General features: G+C 47.1%; 1 protein-coding gene across 2 annotated transcripts in view; it reads left to right on the top strand.

Moving 5' to 3' along the window:
- Positions 1 to 26147, top strand: part of SLC12A3 (solute carrier family 12 member 3) — a 297158-nt gene that overhangs the window by 210145 nt on the left and 60866 nt on the right. For both annotated transcript variants that reach the window (XM_085637358.1, XM_085637357.1), the window contains exons 18-20: positions 4439 to 4545; positions 8417 to 8499; positions 24804 to 24887. In XM_085637358.1, the coding sequence (XP_085493484.1) occupies positions 4439 to 4545; positions 8417 to 8499; positions 24804 to 24887 (274 nt within the window). The remainder of the gene's footprint in view (positions 1 to 4438; positions 4546 to 8416; positions 8500 to 24803; positions 24888 to 26147) is intronic.

Genomic DNA, 26147 nt, shown 5'->3' with positions numbered 1-26147 from the left:
CCCTCTCTTGTCCCTCTTCCCGTCTGCCCACCAGATCTGTCCCCATTACCCTGCCCCAGTCCAATCTCTGTGTTCTGTCCTGCACCCAGTGGTGTTCTCTTCCTAAATCAGTAGTTTGTTTCCTTGTATGTAGATATTTGGACTTAAAGTGCAAAACTAGTTTAGGCACAAAGGGGCGCTGTTCAAGTAGGTAGGGATTGATTCTAAATCATGTCCTGTTTGTGTTTCCATGTTTATGTGTCTATGTCCTCATGCTAGCATGTTTCCCTGTAATTGTGTGAGCACATGTCTCCTTTCGTTTCAGAGTTTCCTCTCGCCCAACATAGATTTCCCCCGCACCAGCATTGTGTTCGCTCTTCCGGTGTATGTATTTGCATCATCCTAGTGGGTTTGCATTCCCTCCATTGAGTGAGTGTATGTGTCCCTTGAATCTGTCTGCATGTGTCTCTGTCCCCAACATGTTCCAGTTGGCATGATGTTGAGTGTTTCTCACAATAGTAGCCATGAATTGGCGATGCCCCATTGTACACGATTCTCTTGCCTAGCTGTAAGACACACTTACCTGTTGCAACTCCCACATCCCAGTATAAATGTATCCCCTTACGGGTTATGCATGGCTCCTTCATCCTATGTTGATGTCCCCTATTACCAGATTCTGGAGCCTCATTTCCTGTGTAAGCGACGTAGATGTAAGACCCACCCATCTGTTGCATTTCTCTCTCTTGGTACCAGTGTACTCCCTGAGGTGGGATCCATGTCTCCTCAGTCCTATGTTGGTGTCCCCTATTACCAGATTCTGGAGCCTCGTGTCCTCTGTTAGCGACGTCCCTGTCCCACGCTGTGCTTGTTTACACCGTTGCATGTGCTGTTATTCCTGCCCTGTTCAGTGCCTCCTTGTACTCTTCTTGCTCGTGTCCACTGGCTAAGGCAGGGATGAAAATAGAACTCCTCTTGATGACTAGGATCACTCATCGGAAACTCTACCTCTCGACCCTTACAATCTCTAAACATGCAACAACAATATATGATCTTTCTTTCCTCCAACCCTCAGCTTTTCTGCAATGTATTTTTCTCTTGTATTTTCTTTGATATGCATTGTAGCAAATGTACCTTATTTAACAGCGTACGACACGTCTGTCGAATGGGTGCAAGAAAGACATAAATAAAAGAAAGCCTTTTTGAGGTAATTGTATTTTGGACTATACACTGAACACAAAATATACTGGATGCCAGAGTTGTGTTGATGAGGCATGCCTGGGACTCCACTGGGTGGTAGACCCCCACCTCTATCCATAGGACACATCCACTCTGCAGCACTATCGGCCATCAAACAACAAGGTACAACATAGAAAACACAAGCTATGGAACTCCCCCCCCACACACCGAGGCCAGACTAGCTAGGTATGCTAACCACACACACAGGCCAGAACTAGCTAGGTACTCTCACCACACACACCGAAGCCAGACTAGCTAGGTACTCTCACCACACATACTGAGGCTGAAGTAGCTAGGTAATCTCACCACACACCGAGGCCAGACTAGCTAGGTACTCTCACCACACACTAACGCCAGACTAGCTAGGTATGCTAACCACATACACAGGCCAGACTAGCTAGGTACGCTAACCACATACACAGGCCAGACTAGCTAGGTGCTCTCACCACACACACCGAGGCCAGACTAGCTAGGTACTCTCACAACACCGAGGCCAGACTAGCTAGGTACTCTCACCACACATACCAAGGCCGAACTAGCTAGGTAATCTCACCACACACTGAGGCCAGACTAGCTAGATACTCTCACCACACACCAAGGCCGGACTAGCTAGGTACCCTCACCACACACCGAGGCCAGACTAGCTAGGTACTCTCACCACACACCGAGGCCAGACTAGCTAGGTACTCTCACCACACACACTGAGGCCAAACTAGCTAGGTACTCTCACCACACACTGAGGCCAGACTAGCTACGTGCTCTCACCACACACCGAGGCCAGACTAGCTAAGTACTCTCACCACACACCGAGGCCAGACTAGCTAGGTGCTCTCACCGCACACCAAGGCCAGACTAGCTAGGTACTCTCACCACTCACAGAGGCCAGACTAGCTACGTGCTCTCACCACACACCGAGGCCAGACTAGCTAGGTACGCTAACCACACACACAGGCCAGACTAGCTAGGTGCTCTCACCACACACCGAGGCTAGACTAGCTAGGTACGCTAACCACACACACACAGGCCAGACTAGCTAGGTGCTCTCACCACACACACTGAGGCAAGACTAGCTAGGTACTCTCACCACACACACTGAGGCCAGACTAGCTAGGTGCTCTCACCAAACACCGAGGCCAGACTAGCTAGGTACTCTCACCACACATACTAGGCCGAACTAGCTAGGTAATCTCACCACACACCGAGGCCAGACCAGCTAGGTACTCTCACCACACACACCGAGGCCAGACTAGCTAGGTACTCTCACCACACACACTAGCTAGGTACTCTCACCGAGGCCAGACTAGCTAGGTACTCTCACCACACACCAAAGCTGGACTAGCTAGGTACTCTCCCCACACACCGAGGCCAGACTAGCTACGTACTCTCACCACACACCGAGGCCAGACTAGCTAGGTAGTCTCACCACACACTGAGGCCAGACTAGCTAGGTACTCTCACCACACACCGAGGCCAGACTAACTAGGTACTCTCACCACACACACTGAGGCCAGACTAGCTAGGTACTGTCACCACACACACTGAGGCCAGACTAGCTAGGTGCTCTCACCACACACACTGAAGCCAGACTAGCTAGGTGCTCTCACCACACACACCGAGGTCAGACTAGCTAGGTAATCTCACCACACACCAAGGCCAGACTAGCTAGGTGCTCTCACCACACACCGAGGCCAGACTAGCTGGGTACTCTCACCACACACCGATGCCAGACTAGCTAGGTGCTCTCACCGCACACCGAGGCCAGACTAGCTAGGTACTCTCACCACACACAGAGGCCAGACAAGCTACGTGCTCTCTCCGCACACCGAGGCCAGACTAGCTAGGTACACTAACCACACACAGGCCAGACTAGCTACGTGCTCTCACCACATACACCGAGGCCAGACTAGCTAGGTGCTCTCACCACACACCGAGGCCAGACTAGCTAGGTACTCTCACCACACACACCGAGGCCAGACTAGCTAGGTGATCTCACCACACGCTTTGGCTCTGGGTTGATTTCCACAAAAGTAATGCGTATTTGTTCATTCTTTTATTTGCGGCCTCATCCTCTGTGAGTAAACTAATAACTTTGCAGACTCCTCTGCTGCACATTTTCTGTGCAGACGGAAATGGCCATCTCTGCCAGTCGTTTGCACTTTTCATACCTGGGGTGCCAGCACTTCTGATTCTGGTGCCAGTAACAAGTGCAATAATCATGGCTGCTCCTTTTCCACACCAATTATGGACTACTCAATAGATAGGAGCCCATTGCCCTCTGGTTGGCATCGCTGGGACAGGCTGACCGCTCAATGACTTGTAACAATGCCTTGCCCAATACACAGTAGAACCCTTTAATAAACTAAGTGTATATAAAGAAGTTCGTTTTCTTTGCCCTAAAGTCAGCATAGTTGATAACTTAAATATTGATAAGATCTGGTGCCCTAATACCGTCCTCTGCGGCGCCCTGCATTTGCACCTGCTTACTGCGCCATAGGGCCACTTTAGTATCCCAGAAGAATATGCAGTTCCTTGTGCAGCCCAGTCTATAATTGTGGATTGTGCCGGTTCACATTTTGCCCTGGAACGTTTGCAAGGGAGCATTTCAACATTTACATGTGGGCGTGGACGAAACATTTTGCCTCTGTGCCCACGACGCATTACAGACACAGGAGCAAAGATGCCATTAGGAGATGCACTGACCATATGCTACATAGAAGTGGCGTGCAGGTTGTGTAACCCCCCCCCCCCCCCCCCAGGCACCTTTTGGAGTGGGGGAAAAGGAGTCCTTGATGTGACATGCAGGTAGTACGCCCCTTGGAAGGGGCAAAAATCAATGCCATGCTCCCCTCATAACACTCCCTCGCAATTGTGCACACACCGAAGCTGCCTTTGGGGGAGTCTCTGGCCCTCTTACACAGTGGAAGGCATACCGTGACTTCAAACAGGCAGCCAGCCTCTCACTAATGCGCTGGCCCCAGTGGAGTAGTCAGGGTAGAAGTTGCACCTTTGGTACCCCTGGCACTGCCTTTGCTGCCACTGTGTGCAGGGGCTGTCAGGACACAGTGATGCGAGTGGGTCCAGATCGTGCATAATGTCACTCCTGCTGTCTCGGGCATAGTGATGAATTAACATTTATCAGCATTTATGTCATCTTTTCCGTTGTGCATTCAATCTGTACTTTCTGGTCTTTGGTTTGAATGTTATTTTTATTTTTGAACCAAAGGCATCGGGTCTTGGAAGAATGAAACCAAATATCCTAGTGATGGGGTTTAAGAAGAACTGGCAGTCTACTCACCCACGGATTATTGAAAATTATGTTGGCATTCTACAGTAAGTCATAACATGCATGTTACACACTATGGGCTTCATAATATGGGAGTACATTAAAGCAGGTGGTGGGTCTCTGTTGATCTCTTGCATTGACTGATTTGTGTTGATTGCATAATCTCATTATTACTTTTGTTTTTAGCTGCGTTATATGTGCCTATTGGAAAACCCTTCCCGCAAGACCTCTTTCATCACGTAAGCAGGTCTACACAGTACCTGCTCAGTTACCTCTAAACTCTTGGTTCCTGGGACACTACGTTTCCTGTGCCTGCTCCTGTGGTTGGCTGGGGAAGGGAAGGGGGGAGAAGGGGGAGGGGTGCTGATCCAAGCAGGTATAGGGGTGTTTAATGCCAAGATATGTGAATTTCTCAGCTTCAGGACAGGCCTGGTCTTTTTCTGAAATGCAGATTATTGATATATTAAGCCACTGCTTGACAAACACTATCTCGGTGTAAGACATTAAGGGCCTGATCGACAAAGTTTGTTGTCAGTAGTTTTGTCTTGTTGTTAATTAGTCTTAAAATTCAGTTTTGACTCACAAAGCATTTTCTGTGAGTAATGTTGTGGTACTAAGTTTGAATTACTCTTGAACATCCGGGCCCAATTCACAAAGCATATTCTGCGTGTTACTGTGTATTCCTCCAGGCTTAGTCATGATTTCCAGGAGTAAGGCGTGCTTCCTGTTGGAAAAAAAGCTTTCCGGATTGAACCATTAGACTGGTGCAGGGGAAAGAGGGCTTAAGTCTTGTGTCTGCTGCATATACAAAGATGGTTTAGACACAAGAGGCTAAAGGATTCTGTAAATGATTTGAATCCAGTTCACCAGCACCAAATCTGGAGATCTACGCTATCCAATAATGGACCAATAGTGGATACCTATTACAATGCCCTTGAGGGATGTGTCCAATAAATTGAATGGATCCTGGGTTTTTTTGGCTCCCACAAGAGGCTTGCAGGATCACAATTTCATTTTTTTAATGGGGGGAGGGGCGGGTTTGAGTGTGCGGTGGGTTGCCCTGATCAAGTGAAGGTTGTGCATGACAGGGGGGATTTGGCTGCAGGATTGGACGCAGGGCCTGATTGCAGGCCAGACTCCGTGGCCAACCCCAAGCCACACACAGCTAAAGGCTGGCTGCTCACAAGGCTTGGGTGTAGGGCATGGCTGCAGGCAAATGTGCAGCGGGGAGCTGGCTGCCCGCAGGGGATTGGGTGCAGGGCAAGGCCCCAACAGTTGTGCATAGTCAGGGCTTAGCGACCTAATTTGACTTGGCTATCTGGAGGAAACGAGCTCTCTGTGAAGAATTGTGCACACAGCGGAGGCTATGAGTAGTATGGGCGTGACCACGTAATGGGACTTGGATGCTTGGAGGTAGTGGGCTCCTCATGAAAAGCTCTACTCAGGCTGTAGGTCCTAATGGGGCATGGGTGTCTGTAGTGACTGGGCTCTCTGTGAAGAGTTTTCCACAGGATCAAGGCTGTGTGTAGTATGAGCTTGGGCATCAAATGGGGCTAGGATGTCTGGAGGTAGTGGACACTCTGTGAAAATTTTAGCACAGTGCAAAAGATGTGCATAGTTGGGGCTTGGCCGCCTAATGTGGCTCGTGTGTGCGTTTAGAGGGAGTGGACCACAGTATAATAATTTTATTAGCACATATGTTTATGTGAGTTATGCTTTACATGATTCTGTGTCATTTAGTGCCTATTTACCTACTTCAAAAGATGTTCTGGTTTCTAAACTAAAATGACCAGTAGCATGGTAGATGATGTAAAGAGGGATGCCATCAATGATGTCATTGAACATGTCTCTGGAGGGAGTGGGCTCTACGCACAGTCTGTGCACTCAGCGCTGACTGTGCTTAGTAGAGGTGTGCCCACTTCATAGCGTTTGCGTGTCTGGAGGGAGTGGGCTCCACGAACAGTCTGCTTATTGTATGCAGACTGCCTATAGTAGGGCCTTGCCCATCTAATGGGGTTTAAGTCTCTGGAGGGTGTGGTCTCTACCACAGTCTGCATACTGAGCGTAGACTTTGCATAGTAGGGGCTTGCCTATGTAATGGGGCTTCATAGTGTGTTAGGAGTCAAATCCCCCGAAGGCTGTGTTTAAATTTCTTTTTTTGTGTTGGGTGTCTTCCGTAGGAATGTGATGGCATTCGTTTTGTAATTTATTTGGGCCCCCTGCTGGTAGAGTCTTCCCTCTGGTAGCTAGCTCTACACTGCACTCTATTGTCCTTATTTTCTAATTTTCTGGGCTTGTGGACCGAGTCAACGAGGTCCTTCTGTCCCGCATTAGTCTTGGGGTACCAGCCAATAAGATTTCTTTTTTTTCCCAACAGAAGTCCTGTGGTACTCCAGCGACAACTCATATCTATAAATTCTGAACCATAGCTTCTCAAAAATGGCTGAACAGATTTACGCCAAATCACAAAAGTAGGCTTTTTTGGTAAACGTCACGCTTTCTGCCAAATTTGGTGCCATTCTATTCAAATGTTTTCGTAGTTTTCTTGTCTAAAGATTCTATGAGAAATTGCATGGGGAAAGATCATTTTGGGCGCCCCCTTTTTTCTTGGACCCGCTTGGCGGATCACCCCAACACTTTCCAGGTAGGGGTTCAAGTAGTTGAACTTTTTCTTGGAATGTTTTGTGAAGATTCGTCAAATGGTGCCAGAGTTATTAGCAAAACAAAAAAAAAAAGCATTCCTATCCTAACTATAACTGCATAGTGGCAACTGCTACATATATCATTTCTTTTCAAGAACATCGCCACTCTGTGTCAAGAATGCACTCATATGTGCAGTACATTCATCGTGATTTTATTGTGGCAAGTGGAGCCAATGTGTTTCAACTCATGCACCAAGTTTTTTCCAGTCAGAGGACTTTTAATCTATAGTGCCAAGTAGGACTTGGACTGAGCCATTACAGTCAATCGTATAAAATTGTTTGATTAAAAGTGAATAGTTTGAAACGTGATGCAAGATTCTCAAGAACAGATGTGAAGTTATGTTGATCTAAACACTATCTCATCTGGTGAAAATGAGAAATAAGATTGCAGACAGTAAGAAAACAACAGGAGGGGGTGGGGCAAGGAAAGAAGAAGCAGAAAAAGAAACAAAGGGCCTAAGGATCATTACATCATGGTATTTTATCTGTAACCAATAACAAAGATAACTCTTCATCCATGTTGAGCTCAAATGGACGTTTCGTGTTGAGCTCAATAATGTATTTTGATTCAAGTCTACTCAGGATCTTTTCTCAGTCAGCACCTCTCATTAAGCATGGCCTTGTCAATGTTAAAAAACCTGAAATGTTTAGTGTTGCCATTATGATATTCTCTACCATGGTGCACCATAGCGTATAATAGAGCATCATTTTTCACAGCTCTCATGGGCTTCAAATTCCCTCTGCGTACTAAAATACGTTTACTTTTCCTCCAGTATTTTGAAATGTTTTTTATTTGTACTTTTGTAACAGGGTTTTACAAACATTTGCACAGCCAATAGCTTGCTCTTGCATTAATATAGGCAAGACCTGTTGACTTTGCCATTGCTTGTTTTACTTGTTATAGCATGAAGATACATATATTAAAATTTATATAATTTTGAATCAAGATGTGGTAAATGCTTTAATAGCTTCTCATCTTATTCAAACAAAAAGGGTCTGCCTTTTCCCAGTGACTGCAGTTGACAACTGCCAATTTGGCACTTTCCAAATTACGCTTGTTTTATAACATCAAGGAATTTGTAAAATAAAGTGGAGGACATATGAATGCTTGAGGTAAGGGACATTCTTATGGCTGAGCAGAACCCTTTGTTCCTAACATTACAATACTTCCCATGTTCATAATATTGTATAATTTCATATCCTTTTCTCTTTATAGTGATGCCTTTGACTTCAAGTTTGGCCTGTGTTTATTGCGCATGAAAGATGGACTGGACAGCTCACGATTAATGCAAGCTCATAGTAAGTGTATGCTGAATTGTTAGCGTACATTGTGGAGTTTTACTTCTTATTCACAGGCAAGAATTCCAAAAGACACCTGAAAAAGTTTGAAGAAATTTATAAAAACCAAATAAAATCTATTTCCAAAGAAAAATCCAATTTGGGGCAAAGTGGTATGTGCTGTAGCACCAGAGTATAGCAAACACCTGTTAAATTGAAAAGCTACAAAATCCATGAGTTACCTGTGCCCCAGCACAGCAGATTCCCATGACCAAATAGCAAAATATCTGTACATGTTGATCTTGTGGAAGGACACTTCTGTCTATTGTCAATGAAATACCTCACTCAACACACTGTTAAGTGGGGTGGTGCAAGACATCAAGAACAGAGACATTATATGCTTGCACAGCTGGGATTGGTGCCACCACCACAAACAAAGGTTATAAGCAATGAATGAGGCACAACACTTTCTCACACTGAATATGGGCAGTGCAGCACTGAAAAACACTTAACATTTTGATATGAGTTCCAATTGCAATGCCATCCGCTCCATCACTGCATCACCAAGAAGTAATTTCTAGCAGGCCTCAAGCTGAGCATTTGCTCACCAACATGGGCCAAAGCACCATAGAAGCCTCTTCTTGTACTCCCACCAGCAAATGTGTTGATTGTCATACAATGGACTAAACCAATCATACATTTCGGGATGCAGCAAAATAAAAAAACCGAGGCAAACACATACCAGGGGTTAAAACAGAAGCCACACCATGACATACAAATGTAGATGCTGCATTATCATTTTGGGGAGGGATACCTAAAAGCTTCGCAGACCTAAATGACTCAACTTGAAAGGGTCAAGTTTCAACAAGCTAGCTGCCTTTGTAGATGGAGCATTTTTCGAACCAATTGCGATTCACATGCAGTCGTTACTTGCTCTAGTTCCAACAACTAACTTTAAGTCTTCCATCAAAGTCAGTGTGATCAACACCCATGTAGCCCAAAAACATTATCTCATCATGACTGGACACATCATGGGCCTGATGTACTGATGAAATATTTAATACCCATAATGAATTACTAATATGAGAATACGAAGAAAGAAATTCGGGAGAGGAGCTAAGAGGTGGTTCTATATGTCAAAGAGCTGCCCTGCACTGTGAGCCAGATGTCACCGTGCATTTGTATCAAGAACAAGGTTTAATGTGAAGTCAATTTAAACATCTCCTTCTTAACAGCATTGATTTAACAAAAATTGAGATAAGACAAGTAAGGTACTTGTTCTGACATTATTCCTGACCAGCATAGCCAAAAGTGAAAGTCTTGACACTCAGCATACTAGTTAAGGGTCCAGTTATACAGACTGTAATACACTGGGCCAACTCATCAACTTACAAATCTAGTGGTGCAATCTGACTTAAGTATGTTCACCTTCAATCTATCTCCTGAACATGGCCTACTGCCTTCTCCCTCATAACAAGATCAAACTTGTATCCTTCTGATTTCAGATAAATTAATCCAGCGCACATTTAAGACGTATGCAGTACTTGCCGTGCAGTATGGATAAGACAGACACCTGAGTCACCCCTCCATTAAAACGCACGGTCAAATTGAATACTTTGCTTAATCGGGAAGGGTCATTCTCTATTTATTCATCTTTAAAACTACTAAACTGGATGTCACTCAACCTCTCAAGCACGTCCTAATCCCACTCCTCCTTTAGAAATCCCACCTTTGAAACCTATGTCCTTCCAAATTGCAGGACTGTTTCTATCCTCGTGACATTACCCCAGCCTATCGGATGATAAAAGACACCGTCCTATAAAAAAAAAAGATTGAACTTTTAGACTGTTTCAATTAGATCCAACTGTTCCTCCTCACCAGTTGGCAACTAATTTGAAACAGGCTAAATCCTCTTCTTGACCAACTTGATATCCCTCACTGGAAATCACCCATACAACCCACCCAAGCAACCCATCATAACATCGTTAATTCCTTCATCAGACATGTAATAAAAAACAATCTCAAACACTCCAAAAAATTCAATAAGACCCCAATGACTTATTCAAACCACGACCAGAGACGGCTTTAGGGCGGTGCGACAGGTGAGGCTGCACTGGGCACTGACTTGGAAGGGGGGGGGGGCATTGTCCCCAGGGAGGTGCTGTGTTTAGCAATAACTTAAGATTTAAAAAGTACCTGCTGCAGAGTTCCTTCTGCATCCAGCTTTCAGGCAGCAATAAAAAGGTCAAGATAACTCATGTGATTAATGGTCCTGGTTTTGTCTTGTGACAGTTTTAACTCACCCTAAAGTAGCGCGGAGGGTTAAAATGCCTGCTGCAAAGAACAGATCTGTATTTTCTGTTGATAGCTGAGTGGATTAGTAATGCCAGGCTTCACCATCTCTTTAAAAACAAATTCAATCGATATGAGATGAGGTCTATGGAGAGATGAAGGACGCTTTAGCCGGGTGGTAGGGAGGTAAAGGAGGAGGTAATTGGGGGGGGGCGGCAAAAAAGACAATCGCACCGGGTGCCCCCAGTGCTAACATCTGCACTCACCATGACTTATCACCTACTTGTTGCTGAAGCCACAAAACAGGCTTCTTCCAGGAAATAAACAACACCCTCAACATCACAGATAAAAGTTCTTCGGACAACCTATATACCCTGTTTTCTATCACCCACCAAACTGGCAGGAATATTTAAATGATAGCCACTTTCCTGGATGCTGCTGAGGCTTTTGATTCTATTGAAAGGCTATATTTACTAGCAGTGATCAGAGGATGGCCATGCTCCAATGGATTAAAGTCATTTATACTGTCAGAGCAGGCAGAATTAAAATTAATAACCAATAGTTCTCCCCCAATTAAGACAGGCAGTGGGAGAAGGCAGGGATGCCCCTGTCATCTATCCTATTTGCCTTGGTTGTAGAACGCATCGCCAGCATTCTTAGAGAATTTAATCATTCCCGAGCCATCAAACTTGGATCGCGAAGGATCCGGCTCTTGATGTATGTGGATGGCATGCTAATGTTGGTTAAAGACCTAGAACAAAATCTGAACAATATAAAATCATTACTGTTAGTAGATGGTCTGGCTTATTAATAAACTGGTCCAAGTTTGTTATGCTCAGGGGCACTAGAATTACATGTTTTTGCGGCTGTGGCGTTTTCCGTATAATTTTGGATTTGCTGCATTTGCCACATAATCATGTGGTGCATAATCTTCATATTTTAACCCTACAAAACTGTTTTAAGCTCAAACGGATCCAAAGTTACTAAACATGCAGAAATCTGTTCACAGGCAGTGGTACATCTTTCACAAAGGTTGATTGGTCATATTTCAGCTGCTTATTACTGTATTTGCTTGTTAAACTGGTACTAATGAGACACAATCTTTGCCCATACAGTGCTACTATGTGTAGAAAATTACAAAATAATGAAGTAATACTGCCACACAATGTGCTGTATTACACAGCATAATTTACCCTTTTCTTCACACATAATGAAGTCATCCCTGCCATATAATTTGGTCCTCATGTACCTCATAATTCCAGAGGCCTTGGTTATGATTCCCTTAACAAAAGACACCCCACCACATGCCCTGGAATTCCCAATAAACTGTGAGGCCGAACTGATACATTATCTGGGTATACAATATCATCAGGATATGGATATTATTATTAGGGGATAGGGATGTTATTGATAGAAGAATACAAGGGCATGGAGTCAATAGCCTCCCCCACAGACAAACGTATTAGCTGACGTTGTCAGTACTGTGTAGAGTGGCTCTAATGAAAATGGTCTTGCTGCCTAAGCTACTCTATCTTTTCCAGAATGTTACTATCCCACATCGCGGTGCATTTCTGACCAGCTCAGGTTGCTTATGGTCAGGCCTGCATCGGCCAGGCCTCAGCATCGAATAGCATGGAATAAAATGCAGTTACCTTATAAGGAGGGTGGGTTTGCCATAACAAATTTCAACATTTACTATCTTATCTCCCAAGTGCAATGTGCACATGATTGGTTTCATAGGACAAGGCAGTCCCCTCCACCCCATCGAGACCTCGAGATGGGACTTGCTGCCTCAATTCTCTGTAAAACAGTTCTGATGTAAAAATAACACACAGACCTAGCAGAGAGATTCACACTGTAAAGTGTACTATGTGGCCATGGTCAAAGCTGGATGCTTTGTGTAAGGTGAATGAGGTGCACTCTCCACAGTTCCCCTTGAAGTTTGGTGTAGTTAGTGAGAGCAGTAGTGTGTGTGGAGGCGGCTATTTGAATTCCTAGATAAGAGATAGTGTTTTGAGACCATTGGAATGGGTTTTGCCTTTAAAGTCATTCCACCGTTTGCAGGGGAAGAGAGAGATTAAGGGCTACCGATTTTTCCACATTTACTTTGAACCCCGAAGCTTTGCCAAACTTGTCTAGTTTCTGCAGAAATGCCCCCAGCAACATGCAGGGTTCTTTGAGAGTCACTAAGACATAATCTGCATAGATACTTATTATGTGTTCAAACCCCCAAAAGGAACTCCCAGAATCTGTGGGTTAGCTCTTACCCTGTGTGCCAACGGCTCCATATATAGTGCAAATAACAGGGGCGACAGGGAGCACCCCTGCCTTGTGCCCTGGGGTATCCGGAGCGGGGCCGATCTGGGCCGTTGACTCGCACCGTTGCTGTGGGAAAGCGATTTAAAACCTGGGTGCAGAATCGTTCCCCGAGCCTAAAATGCAACAAAACTTGCTCCAGGTAGGGCCAGTGCACCCTGTCAAACGCCTTTTCGGCCTCAATCGCCCTCATCATGTAGCTGCCTGGGAATCTGGATGCCTTATCCACTATGTGTAGTACCCTCATGATGTTGTGGCTCATCTGTCTCTGAGGGATAAAGCCTGCCTGGTCCGGGTCGATCAAAGCTGGCATGTACTGACACAGCCTCTTTGCTAGTATGCCTGTGTATAGTTTTAGATCTATGTTTAGCACGGAAATGGGCCGATAGGCACTGCAGCGTGTTTTATCTTTCCCTTGCTTAGGGATCACTGTAATTACGGCATCAAGCATGGAAGTCGGGATAGCACCCGGGGTTGCGAAGGAGTTGAAAAGCCTAGTCAAGAAGGGGGTGATTTCTGGACAGAAGGCTTTGTAGAAAGCGGTGGTGAAGCCGTCTGCCCCAGGCGATTTGACCAACTTCAATCGAGAAATGGCAGAGATCACCTCTTCAATTCAGATCTCTTCGTCTAGTAGCGTGGCCTGATCCAGTAATAGTCTGGGTGTCTGTACGTCTAGGAGATATTTGGTGCAGTCCATATCGTTTAGCGTTTTTCTTGAGTATAGCCGTTCATAGAAATCTCTGAACGTCTTGGGTATCATTGCATCACCTGACACCTGTTCTCCCTTGCAGTCCACAATCATGTGGGGACACTGCTGTTGCCGGTTCTCTCAAAGTCTGTTTGCCAATAGTCGCCCACATTTATCCTTCCCCCTCCATGTAATAGGAGTGTCACAGCCGGAGGGTGGTGAATTCCGGTTTGTCCAAATCTAATGTCGCTAATTGGGCACGAGCTGAAGACAATTGTCGCCATATCCTAGGTGCCCCAGTCCTTTTGTGTATACTTTCTAGCTCCCTGACCTGTAGGGACAGACTGTACCTTTTTTTCTTCCGTAGCCTATTGTCCGCTTCCGAGACCGCTATGAAAGCGCCAACCACCACTGATTTAAAGGCACCCCATAGTGTGGCTATAGCAGTCTCCGGTGTATCATTGTGGAATAGGTAGTCATCTATAGTGCTTTTTATTTGCTCTACAGTCTCCGGGCACTGTAATAACGTGTCTCTAAGCCTCCACTGTCTGCGGGGCATCATCTGGGGCGGGAGTTAATGTCTGTAACCACCGCTGCATGGTCGGCGAGGGAAGCCGTGAATATTTCAGTGTTTGTCGCCGAGGTGTGTATGTCCCTGGTACACAACAGGTAATCTAATCTGTAAAAGGTTTCATGTGCGTTGGAGTAGTAAGAGTATTCCCTTGCATGTGGGTGAGATGCCCTCCATAGATCAATCAGGCCAAGGTTCTGCAGCCGAGAAAGCCTTTCCCTGGACAATGCGGCCACTTGCCCAAGTTGTTGCGCAGATCTGTCCGTCGTATTGTCAAAAACTAAATTGAGTTCTCCGCCTATTAGAATGCGTCGTTCGTCTGTAGCTAAGACCTCCTTGAGCGCGTCGCGCAGAAAGCCCTTTTGTCCTTCATCCAGGGAATAAATTGTGCCTATTATGAATACCTGACCTCTAATTGCAAAGCTATATGTAAGCAGTGTTCCCCTAATCTCTGCTTCTTTCTGGACCACTCTACCCTTGAAGGCGCGAGGCACTAAAATAGCCACCCCTGCCGTTTTAGTTGGACTAGAAAAAAATATCTGAATAGGGAATGCTCTCGTTTTGAGTCTGTGACAGTCCCTGGCCAGGTGATGGATTTCTTGCAACAGGCAGATATCTGCTCGCATTTGTTCAAAGTAAGAGAGCACAGCCCGGCGTTTAATCGGGTTATTAAGACCCATCACATTCAGGGAGAGGATTTTAAGTCTAGAGGACTGCATACGTGGAGGTGTATCCTGCCCCTTTGCCGCAATTTCCCCTGTCTTCCAGCCTCCAGCGTGCCCCGGTCGAGTCCTTCAGTACCCCAAGTGTGTGTTTAGTAAGGTGAGTGGGAGTGTGCCAGGGTGAACGGAGGTCCCAAACGTTATCCCCATAACATATGAAGAACAAAAATACGAAACATATGAACAAAGTCCCCTTGAGAACATAAACAAGTTTACCCGGCGTGGAGTCTGCCAGCAGTCCACTGACCTCTCGGGTCATTCAAGAGAAGACTTGGGGTCCATATTGTGGCCAAGTTCCAGCTGCCCCCCCCACTGCCTACCATACTCTATGCCTTGAGAGTCCTCCACAGGCGCTCAGCTGCCCTCAGCCCTCGCCAATGCCAACAGTATAGTTTCTAGTGCTGCTTGCTGTCCTCTCGCAATTTCGGCTGAGTCTGTGTGGTTCAAGTTGCTGCGCCTGTTTTGCCTCCGCCAACGGGGCCGATGCTCCTCCCATGCTGGGGGGGCCTCGTTCTCCATCCCTACGTTCTCCCTGTGGATCCAAACCCAACAGCTGGAAGGTTTCCTTCAGTGAGCACAGCTGTCAGAGCCTGCCCTCCCACCAGAAGATGATTTGAAAGGGGTGACCCCAAGAGTAAGCGATGTTCTGGCTCCGTAGATGAGTGGTCGCTGGGCGGAAGCCTCTGCGTTTTTGCAGGGTTAGTGCAGATAAGTCTTGAAATAGAGTAGGACTCTGATCTTGGAACGTGATAGGGTGCATCGCCCGTGCCTTACGTAGTATTTCCTCCTTGGTTTGAAAGTCATGTATGCAGACCAAAATGTCTGCCGGCGGGGCCTTATCTGAGCGGGGTGTACCAACCATGTGCACTCTGTCCATCTTGAGCTCTGTGTCCCGCGGTTTGCCAAGTATGTGGTTAAAAAGTCTTTCAAGAAACTGGCAAGATCGGATTCCTCTGCCTTCGACGCCACTCCCCGTATGCGGATATTGTTTCTGCGGGATCAGTTTTCGAGGTCCTTCAAGTGTGCTTGCAGATCCACATGATGTTCTTGGAGGCGAATGATGCCTCAGGGCCTCCGCCTCCTCCTCTTGCATGTCACTTTTTCCTTCCAGTTCCACCACTCTTTCACTGAGAGCATCTGTGTCCCTCCTGATCTCCTTTATTTCGGCTGTAAGGTCTCTCTTGACTGTCTGAAGGTCCTCCTTAGGCGACGAGAAGAGTGACTCCATGAACGCCTGTGTGATCTGCTCCTTCGCCGCCGTGCTCGTTGGGCCCTGTCGTGCTTCATCCGTGGCCAGTTGCTCCATCATCCCGCCACCACTGGGCTTCAATAGCATATCCTTGAGGGAGCGGTCCTTCTTCCCTCTTCCAGCGGCCATCACTCTGCGTTATTCCCACTCCAGACGAGGCGGGAGTCTGCTAGCTCCGTGGCTGTTATGGCGGTGCGCAGATTCAGGGTAGACCAAGCCCACGCGCCAGGTTGTGCTGCCGTCTTTCAGCCTCACGCCCTCTCTCTAAGGCACCAAGAGGAAGCTATGGGGCTACAATATTTTCCGCAGCAAAGTGCCCGCTGACCCCACTCTTAGGACGTGTGCCAAGTACTTCCACTGCCGCCGATCGCACTCAAGTCTCAAGCCTCCAGTTGCTGCCTCCTGCTCAGGACCAACCCCGCTCTCCTCATTGCCGCCCAGGCATCTACCTCGGGGGCATCTGCAGCCTCCAGTGTTAGCCCACAAGCCAATGTCCTTTGCCTCCAAGGCTCCCACCGACACACCTGCGTCTCTTCAGTGGGTCCAAGGTATGGCGATCTTCACTCTCCCTCCAGCGCACGACCCCCCTCTTTCCCTAGCCTCTCTCTCGTGATCCACCAGGGCCCAGGGGTTTCGCTAGGTGATCTCACTTCTTTTGCGTCCGGCTGCAATCTAGCACCCCCACTCCCCTGGCTGGCGTGGTCCGACCTGCAGACCAGTCCCGGCCTCTTCCCCTTGCAGGAGGGAGGTGTTACTACCACTCCGGCGCACCCTCCACCGCTCCAGGACTCCACTCAATGTTGCCAGATTGGGCTATTTCCCACACAATTGGGCGACATTTTTCCCAATTGTGCGGGAAAAACCCATACCCGGCGGGTGGCTACTTTTTGGGCGGAATTAAAGCCAGTGTGCGCAAAATACTGGCTTGGGCGGCGCCGACCGTAGCATGCGCCTATCACAGTGGCGCGTCTGTGCTGGCGAGCGCTAAAATGATTGGAGGAGGACCCGAGTTGTCCCTCCCCCCAAACACACATGCTGACGCTGCACATCACGTATTTGTAAGTGCATACACACACCCACCACCTAACTTAGCAGTGGTGTGTCGCGGGCCGAATTGTGGGTTCCCAGGGCCGTCAATCTTGGAGCGCGCGAAAGCGCTACCAATGACGGCCCTGGGCATCATTCTTGGCCAGCCCCCACGGCGTGCAGTGCTTTCAAATGCATATGCGCGAGCCGCTTTTTCTCTTCATCAGATTCGGCGGCGACGAGGAGTCGGACTGGAGTCGGATGCACGTGGTGTGTGTCCCTGCTGCTGCCACCCACTGTGGTCCACTGGTGGTCACCCAGGCCACAGGCGGTGGCGGGTGGTGCTCGCAGGCAGCGCTCTCTGCACAGGCTAGCCAGCCCAGTGAGCCCACCACCAGTTGACAGCACAGCCTGGAGTCACGCAGAACAGAAGCAGGGTGACCGCAGTTGCTGAGTCCGGACTTCGATGCCTGCCCCGACCTCAGGTGAGTGAGTCAGAGGCACAACTAGAGCCAAATTTCGGGGGGGGGGGGGGTGTAAGAAAAAATTTCGAGGGGGGGTGCTGAGTCTTTAAGCAATAGACAGAGTGGAGATTGGGGCAGGGAATTCTTTCCGTCTCATCATTTTAGAAAAGTGCAGTTTCAATATTATATTCAATTAAGCCATGGTTGCTGCATTTTTATTTTATGAAACTAACAACCATTAACAAAGCAAATGGTTCTGGTTTGTTGTAGGTGTAACGTTACTTGTTGTGATATATATCTGGATGCAATGACAGAAGAGGCAAAATACCAGTCCGGTGACACACAATGCTAAGCACAGATTTTTAGCTTAGTTGTTTTAAGCAACACCATTAATTACATCAGACACGCCCCTTGGAGAGACCCCCAGTTTTTTCATCCTGCTTAAAGCCCTGGAAACACCATGTCACAATCACCTCATGGCCTGGCACTGTGCATCATGCATGACTCATGACTTCCACTTTTTCAGATTGCCTATGTGCAGGTGCATAGTGAACCCTCCCCCACCCCACCCCTTGCTTTAGGAAGACAGCAAGGGCGAAATTCTTGATTGGCCTCTTCTGTCTGCAACTCTGCAGACAAAGGCTCATAATTAAGAGGAAAAGGTGGGCGAGTGAGTAAGGGATGGGTGGATGGCTGGATGGATTAGTGAAAGGGTGAATGGATGAATGGAAGGGTGAATAGATGGATAATGAGCGAAAGGATGGATGGATGGGTGAAAGGGTGGCTGATCGGTGAGAGAATGGGTGGATGGATGAGTGGATGGATGAGTGATAGGGTCAAGGGATGGATTCATGAGTGGATGAGTTGAAGTATGGGTGGATCGAAGAAAGGAAGGATGGCTAAGTGAAAGGGTCAATGAAGAGAGAAAGGGAGGATGAATGGATGACTGAAAAGGGGACTGGGTGGTAGGATGAGTAACTGGGTGGATGGATGAGTAAGTGAAAGGATGGCTGGATGGGTGAGTGGATAAATGGCTGGATGGATGCGTAGATGGTTGGGTGGAAGAGTGGATGGATGAGTGTACGGATGGATAGGGTGAAAGGGTGGATGAATGGATGAGTGAAAGTGTGGATGGAGGGATGGATGAGTGAAATGATGGATGGAAAGATACGTACGTTTTCAAATGGATGAATGTTTGGATATAGATGGAATTACTTATACACTATTACGCGACCTCCTTTGATGTGTCTGTAAAACGTACCTTTTGTCCCGAAGTTTTGTCCTGAATTTTGACCTCCCGTCCTGAATTTTTGTCCTGAATTTTGACCCTATGTCCTGAATTTTTAAACTCACCGTCCTGAATTTGCACCCATGCCAGTTGGTCACCCTATTTGTAGGAAGTGATGAATATTGATAGATGCCAGGAAGTTGACGTAGGTAAAGAGTGTTTTAACACCCAAACCAAAACTGACCACATCGGTTGTTCGTAGGCCAGCCCAGCTTCGAAAACGGTCGTGCAGGGGCCACCCAACCTCGCACGCACTTGCTGGCAGCACCGCGTGCGTCTGTTTACCACTGTCCTGGCATGGATCTGACACTCCGTGCTTCACCACGTTGCTGATGCCAAGGCGCGCACTGACGCACACTGTTTGCCGCTCGAACTGGAGCTGATTTCGGGGGGGGGGGGGCTGAATCTTTAAGCAATAGGCAGAGTGGAGCTGCAGGGGCTCTTAGAAGTCGCAGTGAGAACTGGTCTTAAAAATTAATAGCATTAAGGCAGGTGCCCAGTTAACACCCTCCCACAATCTGTATATTGAATAGAATGTATATTTGTAGTTAAAATTGTTTCTGATGAAAATTTGTGCATAATTGGAGACTTGCTAATTTGGGCTGGTTTTTGGGCTGAAACTGGTCTGATTGGGCTTATTTTGGGCTTATATTTGAGCAGCTTTGGGCTTGGGACGGGTCTAAAAATCTGGCAACACTGACTCCACTTCAGGCTTCTCTGGCTGCCACTTGATTCTGAGCAATGGATCAGGCTGCTCACCACCGCTCCTGCTGTCCACAGCGCGCGTCTCTCCGCGGGAGCTCGCCACTCCCGCGTGCATGACCGAACCAGTGTGTCCGCAAGGGGCAGCCGGCCGCCAACTGAGGGTCCGCTCACTTCTCGGCCACTTTATTCGACCATTGCACCAGGCTAGGGGCGCCTGCTCCTTGCTGCAGGCAGTGTCCGCCCGCTACAGCCGCACTTGTCACTCGTACTCAGCTGCTACCATCCGGGCCTCTGCTATCCCACCTCAAACCGTGGGTCCCCTTTGCGGCCTTTTGCTTGCTCCTGCCGCCTCGCCTCAGGCGCCGTCGGCTCCTCTCTGCATCTGTGGCTGTGATCGTTTGCTGCTCCAAGTTCTACACTCGGCCCCGCGCCTCTCGTCTGCAGCGGTCTCACCTCGTTGTGGCGCCTGTTCCCAGCCGCTGCGATCTAGGTCTCTGCTGCTCTTCCGCCGACTGCAGGTCCCTCTTCACGCCCTTTGCTTGCCCACCGCATACACGCCTCGGGTTGCTGTTCAGGATGCGGCCGCCAACTGCACTCAGCGAGCTCTCCTCTATGGCTGCAGCCGCGATCCGCAGGCTGCACGGACCCTGCACACGTTCTCCGTTCCTCTCAAAGTCTCAGGTCAGCATCTCTGACTTCCTCAATATGGGCTAGTGGTTCCTTGCCACTTTTGGAGGTCGATCGTAGCTATATTAATGCTGTAGGCCGGCGGGAGAGGCGGCCAGGAGAGACGGTAGAAAGCGTCCTACCCTGCCGCCATCTTGGCCTTGATTCACTTTAAATATATCCACAGGGCTTACTACACACCTGCCGGCATGGTGCAATTCTGCATGGTCCTGGCCTCGAACTGCTGGCGATCCGGGACTGTCCAGTGGTCAATACGTATTGGTTGTGGGTTCTTGGGGCATTGGGCGATAACTGAATCCTGTCCAGTGCTCTTTCCATTTATGGCAGTGCTGGGATATGTGAAACACATTCGTAAAATATGTAAGAAATTAGTCATAATGGCCATGTTGCTGGGCAAGCATAGAGTTGCTGTTGGGGAGAGATAAGCCCCACAGTTTGAGGAATGCTTGAACGTTTTATCTATGTGTAGTGGGCATTCAGAAATGCATGCATTCATGATCCCTTGTGCATCTCACCACAGAGATATTTAGGCCCACTTTGCGCATATCTTGAGAGACACACTAACATGCATCGAACCTACATTATGGGCCACAGAGTCTTGAGAAAGTCCCAGACCTATAAGAAACAGGGGGCGAAACATGTGGGGCTGTCTGTACACATGTTACTCAGTGGTACACGTTAACGCCGCTGGATTAATGAAAAATAAATAAAAAACAAATGACAAATAACAAAAGGAATTCTTTCTGGTTTATTCAAATGGAAGGGGGCACTTAACCCATCTCTCATGCTATAAGATTGTGTCTGGAGTTTGAATGTCTCTGTGGCTATAATGATGTACTGCGAGTGTACTAATGTATTACAACCTGTATTCACCACACTGACGATGCTTCAGGTAGTATGTACTTGGTTATATTTTTCAGAAATTTCAAATGCCGCACCATATGGTATATATTGCCTTTTCATACTTTGAAAATAAAAAAACACACACAAAAGTGACACTTCTCCTCTTCCTCCTACTTGATCTCTTAGCATCCTCGGGCATCACTGATCATCACACCCTCATCACTACCATGTCACTGTGCATGTGTGTCAGCAACACCACTCTTCCCTAGTTCTTGTCCTGTTTCTATGAAAAATATCAATTTGTCCAAGTGGGCATCTCAGATCCCAAAAGCTACAGGTAAAACTTTGAGTCCAAGGAGTATTCATCCTCCTCCCTGGAATCTTCTTCTTGTAGAATAAACTATTTGACATGTCCTTGAAGAGGACTTCATGGTTTGCTAATATGCGGATGCTGCCCAGTTTTACCTTAAAGTCGCCTGAGTCGAATGGCCACCCTAAGGCCTACCATCCTGTCATCCAAGCATAGATATCAAGTGTGCTGAACCTTAATAATAAGAAATTCGTCCCCATCACCAATAAACCCAGAAAATAAATCAACATCTGGCTTTTCAAAATGAATTTTGACAGATTCACACCACAACTCGACACAAATGCAAATTCACTCAGATTCATAATCAGATGTATATTCCCATTTAAATCCACCTCTCCCAAAAATTAAGACCTCTTGTCAACTGCTCCCGCTCCTATGCAGAATCCAAGTATAGCTTCCTAACACAGACTTACAAACCACTATCCAATTCTTGCTCCTCTGGTAGGTAATAGCACCCTTCTTATCTGCATTGCCAATGCTGCGCTGGCATCACTGAAGAGCCCCCCCAGGCTGCCACACATCTCATGTAAAAACTGAAGAATTATACAATACAGTACAAAGCATTTGTAAAGCGCACAGCTACCTCCATGGTGGTGTCCCGGCGCTAGCGGAAGGATCACCCACAGGAACCCCAACAGAAATTATGCTAAATCAGGTTTATGCAGGAGTCAAAAAGTAAGGTTTTTACGCTCCCTCTAAAAACAGTTTCAGACGGGCAGCTGCTCAAACCAAGCGGGAGCGCATTCCACAACTTAGTTGCCAGGACGATGAATGATCCGCCCCCTCCTCGGGCTTGTGCATGCGGGGGAGTTGGAAGAGCTTGAGTTTGTTGGATCTCTCCTGGATGTGAGCCTTGAAGCGGCGCCTGAGGTAGGGAGGGCCCTTGTGGGTGTAGGCCCTAAAGGCAAGGATGAGCGCCTTCATCTGGATCCTTTTGTTCACTTGAAGCCAGTGAAGATGGCGTAGGTGAACTGGCACCGCAACACGGGGGGAGGCGGGGTGTATCTTGAGAAGTTTCCCACTGCGTTCACTAGAGTGGGTCCACACTGGCTGTCCCGATTCAAGACCTGCTACATCGCATGCGCAGCAGTGACCACCAGTAGCTCTCCTACAGGGGGACAAACTGCACATCTCCTTAGTATGTTGCCATCCAATAAGACAGGGCTTCCCTAAACTTGAAAAACATAAAAAAAAACAATGGAGAGATTGGTCCATGGTAGCCTCGAATGGCTGCGAGGCTCAGCATCAGAGACTCACAAACAAACTCAGACTTAGCAAAGTTGGTCGAGGTCCAGGATTGACAAAACATTCTCCTACAGATTACCTGGATCTGTTCCCAGAAGAAACAAGGCAGACAACAGCACAAAGAGACAACCTGCAAAGGATCCAAAACAAACTGAAAACTTCCTTTACTGTTCCCAGGGATGTGCCTCACCATTCTGAGAAGATCGGAAGAGGCCTGGCCTCCAGCCAGATGTAAGCTGTGCACTATGAGCGTTTCTTTGGATGGAGTTGCATTAATGGCATTGTATTCCAACAGATGGTAGTGATCATAAAGTACTAGGCTGCTCCTATGACTCCTCTCAGTTATATCTTCCGGGGGAAAGGCGTGCTCCCACTTGAGCTTTGTACCGAGGTTAGCATCTCTCTTTGGGGGTACAGTTATTGGCAAGAGGGGATGTGACCACCCCTGTCATGCTTTCCTTCCCAAAAAATATTGCTGGTCCATATTTTGTTTAAAAAATGTGCAGGAACTCAAAGTTTTTCTTAGTAACCCTCTGCTGGTGCTGCTGAGGGTCAATGTTCCTAAATACCAAGGCTCCTAGTCTTGTTTCCTCATCTTGCCTCTTCATTCAGCCACCTACACTTGCAGTTTTTTCATTCTTGCTTTCTCTATTTTTCAAAGATTTCCATTCTTTTTCTTCCTTTTCTTCTCCCGTTCTGTCTCCCAATCTGAATCAAAGTCTGATGATGAAGTTTCGGTCCTGTGCCCCAAAACTGAATGACGATGCCCACCACTAGCAACCACCGTCACAAATTAAGCACTGAATTTTGCTGAACATCTCTTTCCTTCCTCTGAAATGTTCTAATGGATTGTGAACAGTAACACTAGAATCGCTGTGAAATAATCCTTTTGTCGCTAATAGGACTTTTTGTGGCATTACACCGACAGTGCTTCTCCCCTATTCCAGCACAGACCCAGCTCCAGACAACTCCACCCATCCCCATGTGCAGGGCCGGACTAGACACTTACAACATTCCTGGCAAAAAGGACAAATTCAGCCCCCATTGACAGAGGTGCTAACGCGCGCTAGAACCAAAGAAACTCTTTCAGGTTGCCGCTTGGATCTGTAACTTGCACCACCATTCCTGAATGCTGAAACTGGCCGCCAAGTGCAAAAACCAGCCTCCTGGGGCTCCAACCTCCCTGGAGATTGTCCACTTGCCATTCCGGCCTTGCCCATGTGTCCACGTGGTTTCATCCACTAGACCAGCCTGTTTGGGAAAGTCATGAGCTGGGCAACTCCTGGTCGGATATGATTCTAAGCAGTAAAAGCAGAGAAGGAGCCATTTGCAAATTACAAATGGTGGCTGAAAGGGCCTCTAAGTTCTGCCAGTTACAAATGGTGGCTGCAAGGGACAGGAAATCTTAGATCGCAGCACCTATTTCTGGACAGCCCTGTCAGTCAGCACAAATTGTACCATGGTCATATTCCTGCTGCAAGTCTGCAGGACAGAGTTGTCATAGTGGCCTGGTCATGTATCACAGCCTTAGCTAGTCTTTACTTTTTGCCCAAGAGCACTTTACATGCTAGATTTTCCTGAGGCCATGCTCACATTGTTAAAAGTAAAACTACAAGTCCCAGAATGCAATGTGTTTAGGTAACAATCCATAACAGGCCAAATGTGTCAAATAACACGACACGACACCGCTTGGCAGCTAAGTGTGTCATGCAGTTGAGCCAACCATGACAGTTGGTTAGTTTATGTTTTATGAAGAACCTGCCTGCCGCAGCAAGGCTGTTCTCGGCACCATTACAAAGACAGGCAATGCATTTTAATGACAGATCTTCTAACGCAGGGTATATCTTCCTTCTTTCCAGTTAATCCAGTGTTCCAGCAAGACGATGCGCCGAAAATGAAAGAAGATGATGCGAATGGCGTGGGCCCTACTGCCAGCAATACATGTGAGTTATCCGTAGGAATGAGTTCAGAATACATTCACTCTGCCATTCAACTTCTATGAAAGTATCTGACACCTTAATCAGTGGGTCAGCTGCATGACTAGAATTGTTGCGTCCAGTTTAGAATAGAGAAATAGATTAGGCACACACTTTCTTTATGGGAAAGCTTTTATTTATTTTTTCTTGAAAAAAAATATATATGTTTATTGATTTTCATCATACACAATACAAACTTAATTCAAACATGAGCTTCTGCCCACATGCCTTGTCCCCAGTGCTCCATGCCCCTGACAGAAGGGCGCAACTGTAACATACTAATGCAATTAGAATCGCTCGCCGAGTGCCCTTCAAGCAGTTCTTTGTTACATCGGATGAGCCCACACGAGCGAGCAAAGATCGAAGGCAGAGTGTGGCAAAGGGCAGTGGAATAATGGAAAAGCTTTGATGTTACTGGAACTGTGAGCAAGAATATATTTTCAGGCTAGCTTTAGCACGTGCAAAAGAATAGTAATAGATGATTGAAATTACATCCTCCTGCGGATCCAGCTGTCGTCTCACTAGTCCCTTCCCTTTGCCTGATCTCTCCATCTCTCTGATCTATACAAAACACACCCACCCATATTTTCTCTTTAAATGTGAAACTCATGATGATGTAAGTTTAGTGTGCAGAAGTTTCTAGGTTATAGAGCTCTGCATCCTATTTGTTATTTGACAAATAAAATCTGTTTAAAAAAATAAAAAAGCACCCACCCACCCAGCCTCCCACCCATCCACTTGTCTCTCGGTCCATGCATCTACACACTCATCCTGCTTAACACTCTCATTAGCCCACCCTCATATATATCCATTCACCTCTATCATTCTCTGAGCTGTACCAAATACACACACACATTGCCTTACATCCATCCACTTTTCTTTCGCCCCTTACATCTACACACTTATCCACCCTCCTCTCTACTCTACATACCATCATTCAACACCAAGGCATCCATTTATTCTTCGGTCCAGTCATTCATTCACCCATCCATTCATCAATTAATCCATCCACCTCTTCATCCATTCACCTGTGCACACGCACTGATGACACTCAAACCCATCTGTCACCTCATCCATCGATCCATAAGACTTTCTGTTCAGCTACACACTCACCTAGATGTGCATTCACTCACTCTCCAGTCTACCTGTCTGCCACGACGGTAAACCCTTCCATCTATCTCTCCATACATTCAGCTTTATGTCCGTTCCTGCATCCATGCGTCTGTC

This window comes from Triturus cristatus, chromosome 12 (genome assembly GCF_964204655.1).
Source record: "Triturus cristatus chromosome 12, aTriCri1.1, whole genome shotgun sequence".
Classification (NCBI taxonomy): Eukaryota; Metazoa; Chordata; class Amphibia; order Caudata; family Salamandridae; genus Triturus; species Triturus cristatus.
The sequence above is the reverse complement of the archived record's forward strand: the minus strand, read 5'-3'. Positions and strand labels throughout refer to the sequence as shown.